General features: G+C 43.9%; 1 protein-coding gene across 1 annotated transcript; it reads left to right on the forward strand.

The window, feature by feature from the left end:
• The first annotated feature begins 1,893 nt into the window (after positions 1 to 1,893).
• Positions 1,894 to 21,181, forward strand: mmp14a (matrix metallopeptidase 14a (membrane-inserted)). Its single transcript, XM_014207021.3, has 11 exons — positions 1,894 to 2,051; positions 2,293 to 2,392; positions 13,354 to 13,502; positions 13,973 to 14,095; positions 14,407 to 14,714; positions 15,393 to 15,554; positions 16,131 to 16,267; positions 17,970 to 18,108; positions 18,297 to 18,447; positions 18,630 to 18,745; positions 19,240 to 21,181. Exons 2-11 carry the CDS (start codon positions 2,297 to 2,299, stop codon positions 19,560 to 19,562), a joined length of 1,704 nt encoding a protein of 567 aa, XP_014062496.1. The 5' UTR covers positions 1,894 to 2,051; positions 2,293 to 2,296; the 3' UTR covers positions 19,563 to 21,181.
• Positions 21,182 to 22,179: the final 998 nt, after the last annotated feature.

Genomic DNA, 22,179 nt, shown 5'->3' on the forward strand with positions numbered 1-22,179 from the left:
TAGCCAGGTGGAAAGCATGTCCAGCCATAGAAAAATGCTTATTGAAATTCTCAATTATCGTGGATTTATCGGTGGTGACAGTGTTTCCTAGCCTCAGTGCAGTGGGCAGCTGGGAGGAGGTGCTCTTATCCCAGAACGTTTTGGAGTTTGTGCTACAGGATGCACATTTCTGTTTGAAAAAGCTAGCCTTTGCTTTCCTAACTGCTTGTGTATAGTGGTTTCTAACTTCCCTGAAAAGTTGCATATCGTGGGGGCTATTGGATGCGAATGCAGCACGCCACAGGATGTTTTTGTGCTGGTCAAGGGCAGTCAGGTCTGGAGTGAACCAAGGGCTATATCTGTTCTTGGTTCTAGATTTTTTGAATGGGGCATGCTTATTTAAGATGGTGAGGAAAGCACTTTTAAAGAATAACCAAGCATCCTCTACTGACGGGATGAGGTCAATATCCTTCCAGGATACCCGGGCCAGGTCGATTAAAAAGGCCTGCTCGCTGAAGTGTTTTAGGGAGTGTTTGACACTGATGAGGGGTGGTCGTTTGACCGCAGACCCATTACGGATGCAGACAATGAGGCAGTGATCACTGAGATCCTGGTTGAAGACAGCAGAGGTGTATTTAGAGGGTAGGTTGGTCAGGATGTGTAACGGTCGTCGTATGGAGTAGACCAAGGTGCAGCGGGTTGAGTGCTCATATTTACTTTTATTGAGACACTTAATAACAAGACAACAACAAGAAAACAAAAGAATGACAAGCAGTCTTGCAGGCTAAACACAGCAGTGCAAAAACAACTTCCCACAAAAGACAGGGGAAAAAAAAGGGCTACCTAAGTATGACTCCCAATCAGCAACAACGATGTACAGCTGTTCCTGATTGAGAGCCATACCAGGCCAACAAAGAAATACACAACATAGAAAAACCATAGAAATACAAAACATAGAACAATACCCAAAAACCCCGGAACACATAAAACAAACACCGAACCACATAAAACAAACACCCCCTGCCACGTCCTGACCAAACTACAATAACAAATAACCCCTTTACTGGTCAGGACGTGACAGGATGATATCTATGAGGGTGCCCATGTTCACGGATTTGGGGTTGTACCTGATAGGTTCATTGATAATTTGTGTGAGATTGAGGGCATCTATCTTACATTGTAGGACGGCCGGGGTGTTAAGCATGTCCCAGTTTAGGTCACCTAACAGTACGAGCTCTGAAGATAGATGGGGGGCAATCAATTCACATATGGCATCCGGGCACAGCTGGGGGCAGAAGGTGGTCTTTAACAAGCGGAAACGGTGAGAGACTTGTTTCTGGAAAGGTGGATTGGATGGATTGGATGGATTGGGTGGAGATGGAGGAACTCTCTCTCTCAATTCAATTAAATGACCTTATTGGCATGGGAAACATATGTTTTCATTGCCAAAGCAAGTATCACAACCCTAGAATCACAATCCAGGCTGTATCACAACCTGGGAGGCGCACAAATGGCCCAGCGTGTAGGCCGTCATTGTAAATAAGAATTTGTTCTTAACTGACTTGCCTAGTTAAATAAAGGTAAAAAAAAAATATATAATAATAATAATAATAAAACTGAAAGAAACAATCAAAAATATACAGTAAACATTACACTCACAAAAGTTCCAAAGGAATAGAGATATTTCAAATGTCATGTTATGGCTATATGCAGTGTTGTAACTATGTGCAAATAGCTAAAGTCTCTCTCTCTCTATCTATCTATCTTGTCTGTTGAAGGACTCTTGTCGCGTTTCTACAACTTGTTGGAACTAGGAAACTCGTAAATGTCAGATTTGCTAACTGGTTGTAGTTATACACGTGCCGCGTTCAACGAATCAGCAAGTCGGACATTCCCGAGTTTCCTAGTTCCGACTAGCTAGCACAACCACGTCCACACGTCAGAGAGCGATGTCAAAATAGAGGGAAATAAAGAAAATAATTTGGGGGGACAAAAGAGAGAGGAACTATGAAGCGCTGAGATTGCAGCGATTTTTTCCACCAACATCTGGATTTGAGTTTTTGAACAGATTTGTAAGATTATATAAATATATTTTACATGTATTTAATGATTTTTGCTACCACAAAGGATTTGTTGTGTAGAACTTGAAGTGTGGCAAGAAAGTATCCATGAGGGCATATTAGTGGCATATTATTTTGGTTTTTAAAGATCATCCCGACGGATTATAATTGATAACGTGGAAAACCGTTAGAAGCAATCCCGTTGTGAGGTTCTCTATATCTCCTCTTTTTTTTGGGTAACTCGCACATATAGAGGAATGTTACCCCGGCTTGAGAAGGTGATCCAGCTCTTGACGCTGACGTGCGGACTGTTCTTTGGAGTTGTTTCAACGGAAAACGAAGTAAAAGCAGAGGTAAATCATTAAGACAACATGCAGAAACTCAAAAACTATTTAAGAACTATTTAAAAGTATAATAAGACAGACAATGCTTAAGGTTTATACTGGAAGGGTGGGAGTATATATCAACTACTATGTGTTATTGCCAATAGTGTCTAGTTTCTGTACCAGTCTTCATAATTGGCACTATTTTCTTTCTCTTGGTCTTTCATGATGGGGTGGCATGATCTTTAAATTGAGGGCAATTGAAAGGCAAGGTTAAAACCAGTGAACATTTCGGTAGAATCTGAAAAAGAGATGAAAATGCAAATAATAGCCAGAAAAATAACATGACTCTGATTTTGTGGTTTAAAAGAGAAAGAAGTGAGGAGGGGTAAAAGAGTTGGGGGAGTACAGAGTTGTGAAAATTCAAGTCAGCTGCTTTGTTCTAAGAAACTGGGGGCTGTGGTTGTGTGTGTGTGTGTGTGTGTGTGTGTGTGTGTGTATGTGTGTGGGCGGAGGGGGGGTAATGGTTTTCATCTGTACTGAGTTATGGTAGAGAGAGACTGGAGACTGTCTTCCCTGTGGCTCAGTTGGTAGAGCATGGTGTTTGCAACGCCAGCATGGTGTGTGCAACGCCAGGGTTGTGGGTTCGATTCCCACGGGGGACCAGTACAAAAAAAATATATCAAAAAAATATTTAAAAAATGCATGAAATGAAATGTATGCATTCACTACTGTAAGTCGCTCTGGACAAGAGCGTCTGCTGAATGACTAAAATGTAAATGGAGAGGAAGCTGTTCTCTCTTTTAGCAAACTGTACACGAAGACTGTCTGGCGCAACAGAGGCATCATACCCATTGGAACTGGTGGGACACTACTAAAGTATAGCCTACACAAACACTATATTGTGTCATGGTGTCCCTTCAAAATTATTAGGTGACATGATGCCTCTGAGTTGGGTTAATTCTAGATCTGTTCTTCAGGAATTCCAGATCTCTCTATCTACCCATCCCAGTGTGCTTTTAGATACATCCCAAACCATCAAGAATAACCAACATTAGCCATGACTGCAATAGCCAATGGCCAAGTCAAAGGTATCCAAAGGTGCTCATGCATTTCTCCTAGTCTTTTCAGTGCTGGCCCTCCCTGGTCTACACATAGAGGTTGTTCTTATTAAGAAAGACAGGATGCTTGGAAGAACTCAGGTCCTGACTCAGTGACCACAAACAGCTGGTGTCTGAGCCAGCCAGACATGGTGGACGTCCGAAATGGCACCCTATTCTTTATGCAGTCAGCCAGACATGGTGGACGTCCGAAATGGCACCCTATTCTTTATGCAGTCAGCCAGACATGGTGGACGTCCGAAATGGCACCCTATTCTTTATGCAGTCAGCCAGACATGGTCAACCACTGGTTGCACCGTCAGTCAGAAATGCCTGGGAGACTGTCCATTTATCAGGCCACAGTTTAGTGGACCAATCAATACAACATCTATAACCCTGTGATAATAGTGTAATAACTGCACACACAACACTGAGACAGTAATAACGCATGCACACTGTCACAATAAGACTGCAGATGTTGATGCTGGGTCCATGACAGATCTAGGCTCAGTTTACCCATTCCAAATCCTATCCATAATGCCACCCGAAGGCATATCAAATTTGCCCATGCTCCTACAGGAGTAGGCAGATTACCCAACCCCAAATCCCAAGGAATGCCATAAACAAGATGGAAAAATCTGACCCCGGAACAGCAGTTGAGGGAAACTTCTACCTACTCTGCCCATAGCAGCCAATGATGGAAGATGGGATTATCACTAATTAACGGTTTCTGGTTTACATCACCTGTGTGTAGTACAGTGTATGTAACGGCAATCTATGATGAATACGATGTCTGTTGTGTGGGAGGGATAAGAGAACAGAGCACGAGTGTGATGCATAGGCTAAATCATGCATAGGGTTGAGATGAGAGGATGGGATGTTGATTTTATGCTGACAAATTCTGATTTACGGTATGAAAGCACAGAACTAAGTAGGAGTAGAATTTTCGGACATTCCTTTTAGTGATTTAGTATTAATTCACTGCCCACGGAGTCCAACTTGATAGGCCAGGGAGGCTAAGCCTACAATTTAACTTAAAGCTGTGATGAGTGAGGAGAATGTCTTAGCAAATATTCACAGTCATGGGCCTCTCTTAAGATCGAGCTGCGCTTTTTGAAATGGGATTGTAACAAAAAGAGCTATACATCACAAAATATCTCTTTACTCTATATATGTACATTACTTTGTGCACATACTATAAATCCAAGAAAAAACCCTCCTTTTATTTAATTTGATTCACTTTTATTAACAAAAACACCTTGTCTCACTTTTATCAAATTGCTGGTTGGACTTTATCTTAGCCAATGGAAGTGGAAAGGAATGAAAATGAGACGATCCATTTCACAGATCTCCGCAACATATGTCTGAATCTGCAAGTCCTTGAAGTTTTTTACAAACACGATAACAGCAGACATCTGGAGGCAAGGTGACTAGCATGTCTCGGGATCACAGGGAACAGATCGTGCCAGGGGTCCATTCCCAAATGGGTTGGGCCCATATAAATATAAATACTAGAACGGGATACATTCTCAGACCACAGTAATTTGGGGCGGAAGGTAGCCTAGTGGTTAGAGTGTTGAGCCAGTAACCAAAAGGTTGCTAGATTGAATCCCCGAGCTGACAAGGTAAAAATTCTGCCCCTGAACAAGGCAGTTAACCCACTGTTCCTAGACAGTCATAGTAAATAAGAATTTGTTCTTAACAGACTTGCCTAGTTAAATAAAGGTTAAATACATTTATTTTTTTTATGGACAGTGTGGGTACCATAGAAATAGAATGAATAGTTCTATTTCTATGATCGGTATACTCAATATTGTTGCCGATCCACCCATCACAGAGCATTCACTTGAATGGGAATGTCTGCTCTATTGATTATATTTCTATGGTTAGCCTGGGTTGTTTTTGTATGGTTGAAGCACCCTGTTGGAAAAGTGCTGGCGCATGCTGTTCTACAAGTGCTCACTGTCACTTAAACATTTTCAGGCAGGAAAATATTCAGTTAATCTATCTGCCACAGGGAAAACAAACCAACCAATGGATGTCTATGGAGAGATGGTGTGTTTATCCATTCCCCTCAAGTGCTCTCCCGGCAGTTTTCATCCTAGAACCCATTATTTGTATAACAGTAGACATAGAATTTAGCCTTCCAGATGATTAAAGGATTTGCAACTTTCCCTTTCAAGACGATTCGATATGTATCTATATACACGGGCTCCAGTATGATACAGGAACAATATGTTTTAGTTTGAAGCGATTCGGTATGAATCGATGCGATGCGATGCATAAACTCAGTCATTTTCCATTCTAAATTATAATCTGCTGCTGATGGAGCTCATGAGCAGGGCCTCTCTGAGCAGGGCCTCTCTGAGCAGGGCCTCTCTGAGCAGGGCCTCTCTGAGCTGGATCTGTCTGAGCTGACTTGTATGTGTGTGTGTGTGTGTGTGTATAGGCACCTGAGCCGAGCCATAACGTAAACTGGGAATCTACCACCCCCCCATCACCCACTAATTAATTTGTGCAGATTAAAAGCGTTAGAGCAATTAATGTATCAATATTTATCTTAAAAAAATAGCTATGACATAGCCAATGAATATATAGCACAACTTTGTGTAACCCCCGTCTCATAATCAAATGGTGTTTGGGAGTACCTGGTACCCCCCCAGGGGTACCTGCAATGCCGTCGGGGGTACGGCAAATCATTTATTTTTATGTTAAAAAAATTATTATTATTAAAAAAAAAATCTTCACATTTTCAAACAGTCCATTTATATTTTCCAATGGGACTATACATTTAGTTGAGTTTTTTTTCTCGCCTGAGTAGCCTCGTTTCACTGCCAAAAAGAAAATGAAACCGTCTAGTGTTCAACAAAATAACAACACAATGCCAAATACAGGTAGCGTAGACAAATAATTAACATCCAATCACATTAACCGTTACTCTCTCGCAGGAATTCCACTAACGGTCCATATGTAGCCAAACGTAGCTGCTGCTCATTCTGTTTGCTCGAAAATTGATAAATGGTTCAGTAAAGTAAGGCCCGCGTCCATAGAGACACATACCAGCTCTACTGGTAGTACTGCTACTACCAGCATTACTACACCTGCACCTGTAGACGACAAGTTGTTCTGCCTCCACGAGCACATCCAATGCTAGCATCAGTCATTCTACATTTGCTGTTAGCCCAGCTAGCATGGACACTGACAGTTGTGAATCTGATGCAGCCGAAGAGCTACTGCCCCCTTACTCAGGAAAGCACCGAACGACAGACAGAGACGTTGGACCATCGAAGAGGCGCAAATATGATGAGAACTACATTGATTTGGTGTTCACTTATGTTGGGAGTAGTGCCTTTCCTCAGCCACAGTGTGTTATATGTGCAAAAGTACTATCTCACAACTCAATGAAACCTTCACTCTTGCGCAGACATTTAGAAATGAAACATGCCAATTTGAAAAATAAGCCACAGGAGTTTTTCATCAAACACTGTTTCACGACTCATCAGTGACATGGCAGGAGATGTTTTGAAACAATTACTGCTTCGCATACAAGCCAGTGAATTCTATGTGTTACAGCTGGATGAGTCAACAGATGTGGCGGGCCTGGCACAGCTCCTGGTATATGTCTGTTAACGTTTATGTGGGGTCAATTAAGGAAGACATCCTCTTCTGCAATCCACTGGAAACCAGGACAACAGGAAAGGATATTTTTAAAGTACTGGACTGCTTTGTGACACCAAATGGACTTTGGTGGTCAAGATGTGTTGGTATCTGTACTGATGGCGCAAAAGCCATGACAGGGAGACAACGCACGTGCAAGCAGTTGCTCCCGATGCCACTTGGGTACACTGCAGCATCCACCGAGAGGCTCTTGCTGCCAAGGGAATTCCTGACAGCTTGAAAGACGTTTTGGATACTACAGTGAAAATAGTTAACTTTGTTAAAGCAAGGCCCCTGAACTCTCGTGTATTTTCTGCATTATGCAATGATATGGGCAGCGACCATGTAACGCTTTTACAACATACAGAAGGCTGGTTATCAAGGGGCAAAGTATTGGCACATTTCTTTGAATTGAGAGACGAGCTTGAAGTTTTCTTTACTGACCATAATTTTCACTTGTCTGACCGCTTGCAAGATGACGAGTTTCTCACACGACTGGCCTATCTGGGTGATGTTTTTTCTCGCCTGAATGAACAAGGACAACACACAGGTTTTTCCATCATTGTATTGTTTTTGTGTGCAAATTAACTCAAGTTTACAGACAATGTCAAATGTGATATAGAGAAGCAGCTAAGTGAGTTTGGTGTGCAGTTACGCAGGTACTTTCCCGAAACGGATGACACAAACAACTGGATTCGTTATCCCTTTCATGCCCTGCCTCCAGTCCACTTACCGATATCTGAACAAGAGAGCCTCATCGAAATTGCAGCAAGCGCTTATGTGAAAATTGAATTTAATCAGAATCCACTGCCAGATTTCTGGATTGGGCTGTGCTCAGAGTATCCTGCCTTGGCAAATCGCGCTGTTAAGACACTGATGCCCTTTGCAACCACGTACCTATGTGAGAGTGGACTCTCGGCCCTCACTAGCATGAAAACTAAATACAGGCACAGACTGTGTGGGGAAAAAGACTGAGACTCTCTCCAATACAACCCAACATTGCAGAGTTATGTGCATCTTTTCAAGCACACCCTTCTCATTAACCTGTGGTGAGTTATTCACAATTTTTGATGAACAGATAAGGTTTTATATGTAAGATGGCTAAATAATTATATTATTATATTATATTATTATTTGTGCCCTGGGCCTATAAGAGCTCTTTGTCAGTTTCCACGAGCCGGGTTGTGACAAAAACTCACACTCATTCTTATGTTTAATAAATGTATTGTATAGTGTGTGTGGCAGGCTTACAATGATGGCAAAAAACAACATTTGAGAGTGCGCTGACCCTGGTGCTAGAGGGGGTACACAGCTGGAGGTTGAATGTTTGAAGGGGTATGGGACAATAAGAAGTTTGGGAACCACAGGTTTAGACTGTTTGGAAGTTGATGGACTATCCTGCTTCGATCATGCGGTGCAGGTAGAAAAGTTTGACCATGCAGTGCAGGTAGAAAAGTTTGACCATGCAGTGTAGGTAGAAAAAGTTCGACCATGCAGTGCAGGTAGCATGCAGTGCAGGTAGTAAAAGTTCGACCATGCAGTGCAGGTAGAAAAAGTTTGACCATGCAGTGCAGGTAGCATGCAGTGCAGGTAGAAAAGTTCGACTATGCAGTGCAGGTAGAAAAAGTTTGACCATGCAGTGCAGGTAGAAAAAGTTTGACCATGCAGTGCAGGTAGAAAAAGTTTGACCATGCAGTGCAGGTAGAAAAGTTTGACCATGCAGTGCAGGTAGAAAAGTTTGACCATGCAGTGCAGGTACAAAAGTTCGACCATGCAGTGCAGGTAGAATGCAGTGCAGGTAGTAGTTGTTCGACTATGCAGTGCGGGTAGCAAAAGTTCGACCATGCAGTGCAGGTAGAAAGTTCGACCATGCAGTGCAGGTAGAAAAAGTTTGACCATGCAGTGCAGGTATAAAAAGTTCGACCATGCAGTGCAGGTATAAAAAGTTCGACCATGCAGTGCAGGTATAAAAAGTTTGACCATGCAGTGCAGGTATAAAAAGTTCGACCATGCAGTGCAGGTATAAAAAGTTCGACCATACAGTGCAGGTAGAAAAGTTTGACCATGCAGTGCAGGTATAAAAAGTTTGACCATGCAGTGCAGGTATAAAAAGTTCGACCATGCAGTGCAGGTATAAAAAGTTCGACCATACAGTGCAGGTAGAAAAGTTTGACCATGCAGTGCAGGTAGAAAAAGTTTGACCATGCAGTGCAGGTAGAAAAAGTTTGACCATGCAGTGCAGGTAGAAAAAGTTTGACCATGCAGTGCAGGTAGAAAAAGTTTGACCATGCAGTGCAGGTAGAAAAAGTTTGACCATGCAGTGCAGGTATAAAAAGTTTGACCATGCAGTGCAGGTAGAAAAAGTTTGACCATGCAGTGCAGGTAGAAAAGTTCGACCATGCAGTGCAGGTAGAAAAAGTTCGACCATGCAGTGCAGGTAGAAAAAGTTTGACCATGCAGTGCAAGTATAAAAAGTTCGACCATGCAGTGCAGGTAGAAAAGTTCGACTATGCAGTGCAGGTAGCAAAAGTTCGACTATGCAGTGCAGGTAGAAAAAGTTCGACCATGCAGTGCAGGTAGAAGTGGTCGACTATGCATTGCAGGTAGAAAAAGTTTGACCATGCAGTGCAGGTAGCATGCAGTGCAGGTAGATAATGTTCGACCATGCAGTGCACGTAGAAAAAGTTTGACCATGCAGTGCAGTTAGCAAAAGTTCGACCATGCAGTGCAGGTAGAAGATGTTCGACTATGCAGTGCAGGTACTAAAAGTGATTTTCAGTCCTCGTAATGAAATGATCAACTTTACCCTGTATGTCTAAAAATGACCACATATACTGATTGTTTCAAGCAAAACTACCAAAACTATTGCCGATGGTGAACCTGAACAATCAAAATCAAATCTAATGTAAGCCCCGATCAGCATGTAGCAAACTGCGCACATCAAGCAGTTTGACTAGACTACTGATATTGCCTGCGTTCGTTTGGTATGCAAAGTGACTTGTAGATCAATGACTGTCAACATAATTACGTGCTTAGTTCAACCCTGAAGGAGAGGACGCAGTTGTCACAAAAGATGAGAGGTATTTTCGGAAGGTAGAAAGAATTGTAAACCGACGATTTGTAATGTTTGAATGGATTTTCTTACCGATGCATGATCGGATTGGGGCCCCCCGGATTTATGCACTCATATCTTAAACTATTTCATCAGGGACCGATGTGTATCGGTGAATCGTTACATCCCTATATGAACCCAGGTTAGGAAATTGAGGCTCATAAACTGAACTCATAGGCTTTGAAACAATATGCATAGGACACCTACGGTTTGGTTGGGTGTAATTGTGTAGACTGGAGCCATGTGCAAGCTAGCGTCCAGTGTTGACTCGGCCATTGTGGCCACTTGAGGGATAGGCCTAAGAGTAGCCAAGTGTATAATTATGTTGTAAATGGACGCTCCTTTAGCCTAGAACACAGGTATTCTACATTGTATTACGCGTGTATATACAGTAAAAGTACTTTAGTTAGCATTAGTTAGTTAGCATTAGCGTGTAGCGCTGGTTCAGGTTGAAATGGGTCAGAGATGTGGGACGCCACACTAGGAGGCCAGGGAGGCTAATGTGTCTCTCAGACTGAGCCGCTTACGACCAAACTCTGGTGTCTGTTTTTTCCGTTGGCACCGTCTGAAGGGGAACAACTGACTCAGTCTACTCCGTCTCCCTCAATATAAAATTAAACTTTAATACTCCTGTCCCCTATTTTCTGACCCTTTTCTTATTTAATTATTATATTTTTTTAAACATCTTTATCCCCCATTTCTTTCTCACTTTCCTTCATTGTCGTTCCATACGTCAATCCCAATTAACGTTTTATTTTCCTTTTCTCCGTTTTTTTCTTCTCTCTCTCTCTCTCTCTCTCTCTCTCTCTCTCTCAGCATCAGTGAACTATTAAAAAAGAGAGTCGGGGAAAAGATACCACTAATTCCACTGCCTAAAGAAAACCAGATCCACTATAAAAGACATGTGGACTGAGAGGGCTGACTGAGAGGGCTGAAGACAGCTCTTTTCAGTTTGCTTGAAACCCAAATATCTGCAGTATCTTTACGCTTGGCAGAATTGCTTCTTGCTAAATACGTTATGGTATATATTGGTAAGTTAGTCTAAAGGCCAGCTATTTAAACTTGCAGTAAGCATGGTCAAATTACCAACTGGGCTTGGGCCCATTGAACATCAGTTATCATATTAAAAACGGCAAACATTTGCCTCCACCTTATGGAAGGTTTTGTAGAATTGCAGGAAATTAGCAGAAAAACTGCAACAACAAAAAAGTTTCACATCCCTGGTAGTATACAGTACGTAGTATACAGTAGGTACTAGTACATTATCAGGCTACTTTATCCTCAGGGTGTCTAATACTTTCATGAGTGTCTGACCAATAGTGGCACCTGATCTGACTGTCATATCATATGATGTGATGACATTATTAGTCACAGCTGGAATCACTATCTGCTGGTTTAAATGAATGACAGATGTTACTAATGTTGGAACGGATCTATATTTGTCATCAATCTACTCATTATTTTATTTTGCAGGTTACACAGCCTGTCTTTGTTGAAATGCATTTCGTTAGAATGTATGAATCGCTGCAAATCGCGTAACTTATAGGGGCTTGCGTCTGTTTACTAAAATCGCAGTTACATGACCCTAGGCTATGACCACACACACATGGGTTTGTAGTTACCCCGAAACTGGCAAAAAGCGACGTAGAAGTCCTACTAAATAGAACCTTTGACTGGAACTACTGCTGGGCGTTCCAGAGGAGAGTTGCATGATGGGATAGCTGACGTTGTCAGAGGGGATGTGAGGCTTTGGGAGATAGAAAGAGAGAGCAGAGAGAGGAGAGGGGGCAAGAGCAGAAAGAGGAGAGAGCAGAGGGTGGGGGACAAGTGGGGGAGAGAGGAGACCAAGATAGAGGAGCGCGAGGAGCGAGAGAAGGAGAGGTAGACTGAGAGAGAAGGGGAGCGAGAGGAGAGAGAGTCTTCTCGGTGTGGGGGAAACTTTTCATCCTGACTGAGCTGAGAGTGTTTTCACAGAGCCAGACGCGTCACCGCAGTGGAGCCACAGCACACACTAGGAGCAGTCAGATAGAGAGATGGAGAGAGAGAGGGGGGGGGGGGGGGAGAAAGATGGAGAGAGAGAGAGGGAGCTTGGAGGGAGTTAGATATACAGACATGAAGAGAGGTTGTTGGAGGTGGGGACCAGATGGATTGATACAGTGTGTAGGTCTTGCTGAAAGAGGGGGCTGGTTGCAGTACTGACGTGAGCGAAGGGAGAGTTTACCTCACTCTGCAGCCTATAATTGAACCTTGTTTTTCACCCTGTCTGCTGAGGCTGTGTGTGGTAATATCTCTGCCCAGGTACAAGCCAGCCATTTCCTCACTCTTACTCTCTTACACTCCTCTCTTTTTCCTCCCTCATTTAAATTCAACTCTTCTCTATATTAAAAAAGGCCTCTCATCTAAAACGACATGAGAGACATTCTAGGAAAAAGGAAGGCTGACTATATTCACCCAACTAACTATAAAATGTATGCTATTACATAGACACACATGGTTGGGGGTTTGAAGAGAAAAGGAGATAGAGAGAGAGATGGAATGAGTTAGAGAGAAGGTTGGGTTTTTTCTGGGATTACAGAAGAATTCTCTGTAATTTCACTGACTGAATTTGTGGAAAAGATTGAGACACTCACTGACTGCCTGTCTGTGCAGCGCACACAAACACACATAAACAAACTTGTCCATGATGTTTGATAACATGACATCGGACTAGAATGAATCATCACCATTAGGTTGATGTTTGTCTGAGTATCTCTCTCTCTCTCTCTCTCTCTCTCTCTCTCTCTCTCGTTCTTTCTTTTTCAATCTCCCTCTGTCACCCTCACACACGCACGTTCAGACAAGCACTGTAAGTAGGCAAACAGGCACACCCACAGATATTGACACACATGTACACACAAAACATTCTTTACAATGACATCCTGGGTCGGTTTCTGTGTTGTTTCTGGCTGATGGAAATGGTGGGAAAATCCAGAGAAAGAGAGAGAGGAATGAGGGGAGAGAGAGAGATGTGTGTGTGTATCTGTGTGTGTGTGTGTGTCCTTTCCTACCATTATCTTCAAAGACATTGTATTGTCCAGAGTCTAACTGTCTCTACCCTCCCCTCTCTCCTCTCTCCATCCCAGGTGTGGCTTCAGCAGTATGGCTACCTGCCCCCAGGGGACGTCCGAGCCCAGGCTATCCGCTCCCCCAAGTCCATCAATACGGCCATCACAGCCATGCAGAAGTTCTACGGCCTCACCGTCACCGGATCTATGGACACCAACACCCTACAGTGAGTCCTGAGTGACCAAGACAAAGTCAAAGAATGCAAATATTTAAGCATTATGCGCATAACTTATTGATAAAGATTCATGCTGTTGGCTGTTTTTAAAGTACCCGTGAGAATTGTATACAGAACACTTTAAGTGATGTCATTACCCCAAATGTGGTACTAAACCCATTTATAAGCTCTAATGATTTACTCAGATATTTGTTTGTTTGTTTTACCTTTATTTAACTAGGCAAGTCAGTTAAGAACAAATTCTTATTTTCAATGATGGCCTAGGAACAGTGGGTTAACTGCCTTGTTCAGGGGCAGAACGACAGATTTGCACCTTGTCAGCTCGGGGATTCGAACTTGCAACCTTTCAGTTACTAGCCCAACACTCTAACCACTAGGCTACCCTGCCGCCCCAAGATATAGACATTGTACAGTTTGTAACATGGTAAAGGTAGCAAACAGGTGTGTCTTGCTGTTGCCAGGGCGATGAAGCGGCCGCGTTGTGGCGTACCAGACAAGTTTGGATCTGAGCTGAAGAGCAACCTGAGGAGGAAGCGATACGCCGTACAGGGGCTGAAGTGGGACAAACAAGATGTCACTTTCAGGTAAGACTACAGCTTTACTACTACAACACCGCTAATATATTCGCAGTGAGCTTTACATCCTCTTAAGTCTTTAAAGTTCACTTTTCACATATAAGAATTACACATACAGTATAAATAAAATATTTATCTCAAGTAACTTGTTAGATCTCCTAGAATTCTTAAGGAATATTAATCAGTCAAAACGGAATCATATTGAGATTGCATCGAGCAAAGGTTGCACGAACACAACCAATACACATTTGAGAAGATATTATTATATATTTTATCTTTAAAACGTCAAATCTGCTATTTCCTTCCTTTCCCTCACCTAGCATACAGAACTACACCCCTAAGATTGGGGAACACGCCACATACGAGGCTATCCGCCGGGCGTTTAAGGTGTGGGAGGCCGCCATCCCTCTCCGTTTCCGTGAGATCCCTTACAGCCACATCAGGGACAAGGTCGACAAGTACGCTGACATCATGCTCTCGTTCTCCGAGGGTTTCCACGGCGACAGCACGCCGTTCGATGGCGAGGGCGGCTTCCTGGCCCACGCGTACTTCCCCGGGAACGGGATAGGGGGCGACACGCACTTTGACAATGCCGAACCCTGGACTACCGGCTACGTCGACCAAGGGGGTAAGAGACAAAGGAAATGGAGAGGAGGGGGGGAAGAGGAAAGTGAGGGGGAGGAAGAGGAAAGTGAGGGGGAGGAAGAGGAAAGTGAGGGGGAGGAAGAGGGAGAAGGTGAGCAGGGGAGGCTGGTGGGAGGAGCTATAGGAGGATGGGCTCATTGTAACGGCTGGAACTGAACAGATGGAACGTGTCAAACACATGAAAACCACGTTTGACTGCGTTCCATTTATCCCATTCCAGCCATTACCATGAGCCCGTCCTCCTATAGCGCCTCCCACCAGCCTCCTCTGAAGGTGAGAGATTACCAGAAAGAGGAGTGAGAGCTGGAAGAGGGGCGAGACCAGTGGAGAGAGGAGATGAGAAGCGAAAGGGGGGGGGGAAGAGAAGAGGCGTAGACTTATACAGGAGGTACAGGGAGTGGGAGCGAGTGAAAATAGACGCCTGAGTGTTTTTCACTGGGTTGTCTGGAAGTCGGAATTCAGTCAGTCTGAATTACACAGTACTGTTAGGGCGCGTCTGTACTTTGTTTGGTAAACGTGCTACTTTTACTCTCTTTTCAAACTGTCTTTTCCCTCTTCCCACCTGCTTCTTCCTCCTCTCTCTCTACTCTCTCTCTCTACTCTCTCTCTCTACTCTCTCTCTCTTACTCTCTCTCTCTACTCTCTCTCTCTACCTCTGTAGGTAATGATGTGTTCCTGGTGGCGGTCCATGAGTTGGGTCATGCCCTGGGTCTAGAACACTCCAACGACCCGTCTGCCATCATGGCTCCATTCTATCAGTGGATGGACACAGAGAACTTCCAGCTGCCTGATGACGATCGCCACGGCATCCAGGCAATCTATGGTAAACTCCTACACTCTTAGAAAGAGGGTTCCGAAAGGGTTCTTCAGCTGTCCCCATATGAGAACCCTTTTTTATTCCAGGTAGAATCCTTTTTGGTTCCTAGTATAACTATTTTGGGTTCCATGTAGAACCCTCTGTGGAAAGTGTTCTACATGGAACTCAAAAGGGTTCTACCTGGAACAAAAGGGTTCTAACTGGAACCAAAAAGGGTCAAAGGGTTCACCCAGGGGAACAGCCGAAGAACCCTTTTAGGTTCTAGATAGCACCTTTATTTCTAAGAGTGTAGTTTCATGGAATGTGGTAGCAATGTTCTTAGAAAGTTCTAGCAATGTTCTTAGAAAGTTCTAGCAATGTTCCTGGAATGTTATAGCAATGTTCCTGGAATGTTACAGCAATGTTTAATACAAACTGTCTCTCTATAATTATTCAGGAATGCTAAAAGGGCAGGAAGTTCTTATCTAGTTCACAGAAAGGACTTCACATTCATTTTGTCAACTCAGTTCTCACTCATTCTCTCTCAAGTCCACCTCTGGTTATCGTCTTTCCTCATTTTGTCTTGAATGTGTCCGACCCCAGGGTCGTCCGGAGCTCCCCCCCCTCCCCCCCGCCCCACCAGACCCTCCAAACCAGACCACCCCGGACACGGACCAGATGTCTGTGAGGGACACTTCGACACCATCGCCATCCTCAGGGGGGAGATGTTTGTCTTTAAGGTAAATATGGAACACATAAACTACTACATAGACTAACACATAACCACACTGAAACACATGGCACAGAAATACACACATATTGGCATATAGTGTATTCGGAAAGTATTCAGACCTCTTGAATTTTCCATATTTTCTTACGTTTTTTGTTCATTTTTTTCCTAATCAATCAAACACAACAGCCGATAACGACAAAGCGAAAACTGAAATATCACATTGACATAAGTATTCAGACCCTTTACTTTGTTGAACCACCTTTGGCAGCGATTACAGCCTCAAGTCTTCTTGGGTATGACGTTACAAGCTTCGCACACCTGTATTTGGGGAGTTTCTTCTCTGCAGATTCTCTCTGTCAGGTTGGATGGGGAGCATTGCTGCATAGCTATTTTCAGGTCTCTCCAGAGATCTGAAGTCCAGGTTCTGGCTGGGCCACTCAAGGACATTCAGAGACTTGTCCCGAAGCCACTCCTGCGTTGTCTTGGCTGTGTGCTTAGGGTCGTAGTCCTGTTGCAAGGTGAACCTTCGCCCCAGGCTGAGGTCCTGAGCGCTCTAGAGCAGATTTTCATTAACGATCTCTCTGTACTTTGCGCCGTTCATTTTTCCCTCGATCCTGACTAGTCTCCCAGTCCCTGCCGCTGAAAAACATCCCACAGCATGATGCTGCCACCACCATGCTTCACCGTAGGGATGATGCCAGGTTTCCTCCAGACGTGACGCTTGGCATTCAGGCCAAAGAGTTCAATCTTGGTTTCATCAGACCAGAGAATCTTGTTTCTCATGGTCTGAGAGTCTTTAGGTGCCTTATGGCAAACTCCAAGTGGGCTGTCATGTACCTTTTACTGAGGAGTTGCTTCCGTCTGGCCACTCTACCATAAAGGCCTGATTGGTGGAGTGCTGCAGAGATGGTTGTCCTTCTGGAAGGTTCTCCCATCTCCACAGAGGAACTTTGGAGCTCTGTCAGAGTGACCATTGGGTTCTTGGTCATCTCCCTGACCAAGGACCTTCTCCCCCAATTGCTCAGTTTGGTTGGGCGGCCAGCTCTAGGAAGTGTCTTGGTGGCTCCAAACTTCTTCCATTTAAGAATGATGGAGGCAACTCTGTTCTTATGGACCTTCAATACTGCAGAAATGTTTTGGTACCCTTCACCATTTCTGTGTCTCGACACAATCCTGTCTCGGAGCTCTGCGGACAATTCCTTCGACCTCATGGCTTGGTTTTTGGTCTGACATGCACTGTCAACTGTGGGACCTTATATAGACAGGTGTGTGCCTTTCCAAATCATGTCCAATCAATTGAATTTACCACAGGTGGACTCCAATCAAGTTATAGAAACATCTCAAGGATGGTCAATGGAAACAGGATGCACCTGAGCTCAATTTCGAGTCTCATAGCAAAGGGTCTGAATACTTATGTAAATAAGGTATTTCTGTTTTTATGCTAACATTTCGAAGAACCTTTTTTCGCTTTGTCATTATGGGGTATTGTGTGTAGATTGATGGGGCGAAAAAAATATTTCATCCATTTTAGAATAAGGCTGTAACGTAACAAAATGTGGGAAAAGTCAAGGGGTCGGAATACTTTACGAATGCACTGTAAATGCACTTACACCCACTGAGAAGGACTGAATGGCACATCAAGTCACTCAACTACCGAACCTATGTGTGTGTGTACTGTACTATGTAAACACTCTGTCTTTCTGGTGAAGGATAAGTGGCTGTGGCGTGTTCGGAACAACAAGGTGCTCCAGGGTTACCCCATGCCCATCGGTCACTTCTGGAAGGGACTGCCACCAAACATCAACGCCGCCTACGAGAGGAACGATGGCAAATTTGTATTTTTCAAGGGTAGGTTCACTTCAATTGGCAATGTCTTTTTCAGTTTTTCGCATGATGGTTTTGCGTTGTCATTGATAAGCCCATTCTAGTTACTGGTAGTCGCTCATTGTTTTGTTTGTATATCCTTTTCAGATCTGTGTGCTTATAGATTTTCTCTCCCCTCCTCCTTCCCTCCCTCTCCCTCTTCCTCCCTCCAGGTGAAAAGTACTGGGTGTTCACAGAGTCCAGTATGGAGCAGGGTTACCCTAAGACTCTGAAGGAGCTGGGCACAGGGCTGCCCAAAGATAAGCTGGACGCTGCCCTCTTCTACACCCCCACAGGACAGACATACTACTTCAGAGGGACCAAGTGAGTCTTGTCTTTCATCCTTCATTCCTTTCTTAATTTCATTTTTTCCCCCCCCGTGTACCTTTCTATCTGAAAAAGCAGATTCATCCGCTGTCCGTCCCTCTCGTCTTCTTTCTTCCTCTCTTTTGGTTGTTTTTCTCTCTCCCTTCCCTCTCCGTAACCTGCCTCTCTCTGTCTGTCAGGTATTACCGTTTCAATGAAGAGTCCCAGACTGTGGACAGAGACTACCCCAAACCCATCAACACATGGCAGGGTGTCCCCGACAACATTAAGGCTGCCATCATGAGCGAAGAAGGATGTAAGTGTGTCAAGGCGGGCATGTTAAAGAGGATGTGCTTTAGAGTGCCATTGAGCATTATATAAATCGAAAAGGATAAAAATGACAGTTCTTTTGTGATATTAGAGGAGGCTATCATAGACCACAGCAACACACTGCAATTTCTGAAGGCAATCATAATTAAGCAATAACGGCCCGAGGGGGTGTGGTATATGGCCAATATACCACGGCTAAGGGCTGTTCTTATGCACAACGCAACGCGGAGTGTCTGGACACAGCCGTGGTATATTGCCGTGGTATATTGGCCAATAATCACAAGCCCCCGAGGTGCCTTATTGCTATTATAAACTGGTTACCCACGTAATTACAGGTTTTTTTTTTCGTACCCATGGTATACAGTATGATATGCCACGGCTGTCAGCCAATCAGCATTCAGGGCTCAAACCACCCCGTTTCTAATTAGATTTATATCGGACCTTTCGTCCTCCCTCTCTCTTTTCGAACATTCTCCCCAGCCTACACCTACTTCTACAAAGCCAACAAGTACTGGAAGTTCAACAACCAGCACATGAGGGTGGAGTCGGGCTACCCCAAGTCGGTGCTCAGCGAATGGATGGGCTGCGCGGGGGAGGAGCCGAAGAAGCGGGACGGCGAGGAGGAAGTGACCATCATCGAGGTGGAGGAGGGAGAAGGCGGAGCCACGGCAGCGGCCGTGGCGATCCCTCTCCTCCTATTGGTCTGCGTGGTCCTCACTCTGGGAGCCCTGCTGTTCTTCAGGAAGTACGGGACGCCACGACGTCTTCTCTACTGCCAGAGATCTCTACTGGACAAGGTGTAGAGACGAACTGAACGAATGAAGAAGGCAGAGGGACAGAAAGAGAGAGAGCGACTGAATGAATTGAAAGATTGAAAGAAATAGGGGTTTGGGAGGGTAAGGGTGAGGATGAGGGTGAGTAAAGTAGGCTGAAAGGAGTTGGGGTTTTAAAAGAGAAGGGGTAATGGAAGGGCTGTTGGACATGGGGGTTGGTTGGTTGGTTGGTTTGTATACGCCCCAGAAGACGAGAAAGAGGGAGGGGGACAGGGAGGAGGGAGGAGAGAGAGTCAATCAGGAAAGACAAATGTATGTTATCTATTTACATGTACAGCTCTGCGAGTTTGAAATTAGGAACAGACCCCTACACAAAACACAGAGGAAGGGAATTATTAGATGATGATCGTGATCAACGCTCCGTGTGGTCGACACCCCATCTGCAATAAATCTACTATCACGTCTCCATGTGTCCCTCCCTCCATTCTATCTTTTCTCATTCTTCCTCTCCTAAAATCTCCATCCCATCTAGTTGACGACTCCAGCTGAACTGCTGTCTGAATGACATTTGAAACCTTTACACAGCTACTTTGCGCTTTCATTTTTGGGTTCGCTCTAATGATGAAATCCAGGGCCGAACACAAACAAACGAACAGCTCTCTCACCCTTTTCTCCTACCACGTGAGAGAAGATACTTACCCCAGTCTCTCACTGTGCTCAAGCTAGCACCATGGTCTTATAGTTGTGGTTGTATAGCGAGGAGCATGCTATGGGCACTGCCCTCGCCGCTAATGAGATGATAGAAGGGTAGATGTGAAGGTGTTGTATATTGTACACCCCTCCTGCCTTGAGTCATAGTGAGAAAGGCTAAGGTCTTGTCATAGAGGGTCAAAGACTGTTTGTATCCTAAAAAAAAGGAGCTTCCCCACCCAGTTTACAAATGTATCTGAAATCGCACAGGCCCTTGGTACAGAGCCTGGTCTCAGTAAGCAGTCAAAGTTGGATGGAATTAAAGTAGCCATTTTGGCTCAACAATAAAGCCAGTGGCTCAACAATAAAGCCAGTTTCAATATTACTCCATGGAAAGGCAGTGAAGTTTCATTACATGTCACCCATTCCAAATACTAATGTATTATCGTGTTTGTTATGTTTTTGTTACTATCATTGTTATAAATGTTGTTGTTATTATTATGACTATGGTTATTATTATTATTGTTGTTGTTCTCCAGGTGTAGTCGTACAGTAAATGGTGTTTGTTGTTTTTGTACATTGTCATTTCGAGTCCTGCTGGACAGAGACAATAACGTGACAAAGATCATTAAAATGGCTCCCAAATTTCACATTTGAGTGGTGGACTTGGGCGACTTTGAAAGCGTTTCCTTTTTTTGACACACTACTTTTCCCATTGCTTGGTTGGCATATAAGAACAATCAAACAAAACTATTTATAAGCAATTCTGATGATGCTTAATGTTTTTAAGTATTACACAAATTGAAAAATGAAGTAGAATTGTTTTAGTAATAACAATGATAACGGTAATGATATTGATAATGATAATGATATCAATAAAAAAGGGAATTAGATTGTTTTGCCTGTTTCACCTTTTTGCATTTCATGAGTTAAAATTAAAGAAAAAATATTTTCTAAAATGAGTCATGCCTTACTTTTTGGTAGCGATTTTCTGTTATTGTAACACACAAACACACACACCGGGGAAGAGAATGGTCTTCGGACTGACTAACAAATAGCAGCCTGGCCTCACCACTATTCAAACAGGACTAGGAATGCTGAGCAAACAACAGAATGAAGAGCGGCTTCTCTGGTTCTGTGCATTCCAACTTGTTGTTAACCAGCTATTGTTTACAGCTCACCAGGGGTCATGGGTGGAGTGGAGGAGAGGACAGCCTAGTTGAAGCTGGGAGGTTGTTTTGGACTTGGCCAGAGAGCCATGAGCCCAGGGAAATGAGAAATGGAAAAAGTGATGGAATGATCACGTTTTTCTGAGTGCAGTGTTCCAACTGAGTTCTGTTAACTACATCTGGAATTCTTAAAACATCAGCGCCTCCAGCCCCAACCAAGAGAAAGAGAGAGAGAGAGAGAGAGAAAGAAAGAAAGAAAGAAAGAAAGAAAGAAAGAAAGAAAGAAAGAAAGAGTGTGTTAAATTAAGAGTGAGGTGTCCAGTAAAGCTGAAATTATTTTATAGGTTTCAGAAAAAAAATCCTAAGAAACAGCCTTAACTTACTGCCACTCCTCCTCCTTCCCCCTCTATCTCACCCCGATTTCTAATTCACTCCCCCCTCTCTCTCACCCGCTGTTCTATTTATGAGGTTTCTAACAGAAACCACTGCCCCACTCACCACAAGAATCTCTGCTCTGTTTTCCCTCTCGTCACATCCCTACCCCTCACATCTCCTCTCGCCACATCCCCTCTCCTTACATCTCCTCTCCTCACATCCCTACCCCTCACATCTCCTCTCGCCACATCCCCTCTCCTTACATCTCCTCTCCTCACATCCCTACCCCTCACATCTCCTCTCGCCACATCCCCTCTCCTTACATCTCCTCTCCTCACATCCCTACCCCTCACATCTCCTCTCGCCACATCCCCTCTCCTTACATCTCTTCTCCTCACATCCCTACCCCTCAC

Source organism: Salmo salar, chromosome 07 (genome assembly GCF_965601325.2).
Source record: "Salmo salar chromosome 07, fSalSal1, whole genome shotgun sequence".
NCBI lineage: Eukaryota > Metazoa > Chordata > Actinopteri > Salmoniformes > Salmonidae > Salmo > Salmo salar.